This window comes from Cystoisospora suis, assembly GCF_002600585.1.
Source record: "Cystoisospora suis strain Wien I chromosome Unknown contig_6559, whole genome shotgun sequence".
NCBI lineage: Eukaryota > Apicomplexa > Conoidasida > Eucoccidiorida > Sarcocystidae > Cystoisospora > Cystoisospora suis.
The window spans coordinates 93-4,311 of record NW_027159346.1 but is presented as its reverse complement, the minus strand read 5'-3'; the positions used below and the strand labels follow the sequence as shown (position 1 = coordinate 4,311).

The 4,219-nt window shown below is 41.0% G+C and overlaps 1 protein-coding gene across 1 annotated transcript; it reads left to right on the top strand.

The window, feature by feature from the left end:
- Positions 1–146: 146 nt before the first annotated feature.
- On the top strand, positions 147–3,884 carry CSUI_010020 (uncharacterized protein; the record flags this gene model as incomplete). Its single annotated transcript, XM_068070127.1, has 5 exons — positions 147–200; positions 699–1,181; positions 1,414–1,908; positions 2,512–2,687; positions 3,722–3,884. The coding sequence occupies exons 2-5, from the start codon at positions 738–740 to the stop codon at positions 3,882–3,884; spliced, it is 1,278 nt and encodes a 425-aa protein (XP_067917897.1). The 5' UTR covers positions 147–200; positions 699–737.
- Between the last annotated feature and the right edge of the window lie 335 nt (positions 3,885–4,219).

Genomic DNA, 4,219 nt, shown 5'->3' with positions numbered 1-4,219 from the left:
CGCAGTTACTTTCAGGTTTCTTTCCCTTCATCTGACGACTTGGTCTCCTTATATTATCATTAGCATGATCTTCTTTTTCTTTTCTTGTCTGTGTGTTTCTTCTTTCTTTTCTTCTTTTCTTTTTTCTTCTTCTCCTTGTTAGTCAGTTGAGTTTACCCTCTGATGCCTCTCCAGAAGTGTTTCATCTTCGATACACTGACGTAAGAAGAAAGTCTTTCTTCTCTTCTCTTCTCTCTTCTTCTCTAGATGCCTTACGTCATAGAGCTCCCCTTCAATCGCACTAAACAACCCCGCAATCTTATGTATCTGCATGCATCTCGGCTTTCCATGTATATAGGGGTATGTCTTTCTCTCTATATGTTAATAGAAGGACATACAGACAGATATGTATATATAAAATATATATCTTTCTCTCTGTATGTATAGATTTCTATATATGTCTCCCCTCATAGTCAGCCCTTTTCTTCTTCTCTGCAATGATTAAAAGACGACGAGGAAAGGACACGTTTTCTCAGGAAAGAGAAAGACGTTCTTCTCTCTCAGCGCAGCTTGTATTTTGAAGAGCTTCTTCTCTAAGGTCCCCGTGCACTTGAGGTGTACATACACACGTATGCATACATCGATACATACAAAGGTGCTTTCGATTCTTTCTGTAATCTAAATGCGTGTGTATTTTTCTTTTCTTTTTCTGTCTTTAGGTATCTATCCCACCTCCGTCTTCCTTTTCTTCTTCTTCGATGGAAAGACAAGAGGACTATTCATCTTCTTCTTCTTCGCCTGAAGGGACCTCGAAGTCATCTGCTACTCTCGTCCAGAATACACAGTCTACGACTGCGAGTTCTTCTGCTTCTCGTAGGTCCACCGAGGAGGAAGAGGAAGAGGAAGAAAGAGAAGAGAAACGCGGAGGTGTCTATACACCCGAGATTTCAGATAGGAACATATCAGGGATTAGTACGTCTCCTCACTCCTCCTCTTCCTCTTCTTCGGAAGACTTTTCTTCTTCTTCTTCTCGAAGGGGGAGAAGTTTTCGCAGAGTCGATTTGGAGCAAGACTCTTCGGGAGTTCTACGTGGCTGGTGGGTCCCAGCAGAAGATCCATCTGCAAAGAAAGTGATCGTCTGCGCTCATGGATGGCTAGCCAATAGACAAGCGTGTCTACCTTTTCTTGGAGTTGCGAAAAAGGTAAGAAAATGCACAAGGTCAACTTCTTTCTCCTTGCTCAAACCTTCCTTTCTTTCTCTAGATTTCTCATCCATGAAGATCCGAGAGCCCCTCCTAATACAAAGGCATCTTCTCTTCCTTTGCTTCTTTCTCTCTTACTATGTGTAATTCTTTCCGATTCCTTATCTCATTCTTTCTCTTTTCTTCTTTTTCTTTCTCTCCTTTCTTCTTCTGTTTCTTTCTTTTTCTGTAGATTGGTTTGGTTAAAGACCATCACCTTCTTCTGTTTGACCTTAGCAATTCAGGGGAGTCTTCCTGGAGTTTCGATTCTCCCGGTGGCCGATGCTCTTCTTCTTTTTCTTCATCTTCTTCTTGCATGCATAAGAAGAAATCTTTATCAGATCATCTTAATTATTCTCCTGGAGATTTTCTTCTTCAGCACGAAAGAATAAGAAGGAGCAGAAGCGAAAGAATGAACAAACCAGAAGAAGACTTACGCTCCTCTTCATCTTTTGCCTCTTCTTCCTCTTCCGCTTCCTCCTCCTCCTCGAGGTTATTCGGGTGTACAGACACCTCGTCATCTCCACCATCTTCATCGCAGTCTTTGCCGACATATACAGATCAACTAGGTTGTCAGGCATGTAAAGATCTTCTTCAAGTTCTCTATTGGATTCGAGAGGCTCATCCACACGTTAATCAAATCTCCCTCTATTCACAGGGTGTATCGGCTATGGGCACTATGCTCCTCGTACGTCAAAAAGACATCTACTATCTCCAATCTATCAGCCCTTCTTCTCCCTCTCTATCTATCTCTCTATCTATTTAGCTATCTTCAGTCTGTCTATCCTGAGTCTGTCTATAGTCTATCTGTCTTTAATCTGTTCACGTATCTGTCTTTAGAGTCTCTCTCTTTAGTATATCTATCTATCTATCATTAATCTATCTTTAGTCTATCTATCTCTAGTCTATCTATCTCTCTTCAATGGATTTGTCTATTTCCTTATCTGTTTATGTGTCTGTATCGATTTCTTTCTTGGTTGCCCTCTCCTTCTCTCTCCTTCTCTCTCTCTCCTCCTCCATTATCTTCCTTATGTCGACACTCTGCTTTTTCTTCTTCTCCTTTCAAACTCATCGAAAGAAGAAAGAGGCAATTCGCCCTCACCCCGTCGTGATCTTCTCTTTCAACTTTCTCTTCCTCTCTTACACCTCTTTCTTTCTTTCTTTCGCTTCTCCGGAAGATCGCCTTCTCCTCTGAAACGTAAGATTTCTCTATCTTATCTTACTCTTTCTTTCTTCTCTACTCTCTTTCTTTCTTTCTTTCTTTCTTTGTCTTTCTCTGTCTTTTCGCCAGCTAGGGCAGCATGGAGAGACGATAGAGAAGAGCTTAGGAATGAAGGTGGATCGTATCATTTTGGATTCTCCCTTATGCAGTGCAGTAGACGTCTTGGAGAGTCAGCCTTTAACTGCATGGATAGCGAACACTTCTTCGTGGCTTCTCTCCTTTCTCTTCTGGCTCATCAATCAAAAGTAAGACAAAAAGAAAGATAGCACCACCAAGTCAAGTCACTCTCCCTTCTTCTTCTTCTTCACAATTTCCTTCTTCTTTCCTCTCACCTCATTCTATCTTTCCTCTTTTTTTCTCTCGCTCTTTCTCTCCCTTTGGATTTCTCTCTTCATCTGTCTACGTATCCGAAGTCGATCTATCTACGTAACTCTCACTAATCCATCTATCTATTCATCTTTAACCTCTCTATCTATCTTTAATCTATCTATCTATCTATTGCTCTGTCTCTCTTTTGTCTATCCTTGTTTCTATCTATCTTCTTTTCTTCATTCATCTTTATGACTGGAGTTCTGCCGTGTCTTTTCATTCCTATCTACTATCTCTCAGTTGATACTACCTATACCCTTGTAGAATAGAGGTGAGAAAGACAAATACATGACTCTCCTTCTTTCTTTCCTCTGTCTCAACCCTCGAGGAAGATAAAAGAAGAGGAAGAAGAGCGACGACGATGACCTGCATGCAGTCCTACTGAGAGGCTATTAGCGTAGTAGTAGGAGTAGTAGGATTAGTAGCGCAAGATTTCATATGGTGGCCTCTGCTTGGGATAGATCGATATACACATGCTAGGTCTCTTCTAAAGACATGGGAGAGAGAAGGATGGTCTTGATCGACCGGCTCATCCATGAATATCTCTCTCCTTTATCTGTCTATCTATCTATCTGTCTACTTATCTATCTGTGTCTATCTTTAATCTATCTATCTTTAATCTATGTATCTATCTTTATCCCTTTGAAGTAGAATCGACGGCCTCAAGTTGTCTCTTAGTATCCATATAGAAGGAGAAAGAGTACTTTTTTGTCTTACGGGAAAGAAGAATAGCCAGAAGAAGAGACCGTGTATCTGTACGTCCGCCTTGTGGGATGTCCTCCTATTCCTTTCATTATCTTCATGGCCTAGGCTTAGGATTATCTTTCTCATCTTTACATCTCCATATATACCTCTCTCTATGTATATCGAGAACATGCATGTATGTATATATGGATGTGTGTGTCTGTAGGAAGGGAAGTCGGAAGTTGAAGAGGATGAGAGTGAGTAGCCTAATGCCGGCATTGGATGGAGAAAAGACTTTAATCATAACGAGCGTACAAGATCGATTCTCTCCTTGGAATACGTTAAGGGATGAAATACTTCTCCTACCTGAGAATGAACGTCCGCAGTAAGCCTCCTACCTCATATATACATATCTATCTATAGACCACAGGCCTCTCTTCCTTCTTCGTTTTCTTCTCCTCCTCCTCTTTCTGTATTCTCTTTCTCTTCTTGTCCTTTCTTTTCTCTTCAGTTGTTCAAGTAGCTATGAGACCTCGACTGCGCATGCAATCCATTCTCATGTACTACATAGACACACATCTCTATAGAGAGAGATAGGGAAAGTGAGAGGGAGAGAAAGAAAAGCAGGGAGGAAAGATACAGAAATGACAGTTACGACAGTCTCCAGCGTTCTACCGCAAGACAGATAATTGTAGGTAGATTAAAGATAGATAGATAGATAGAT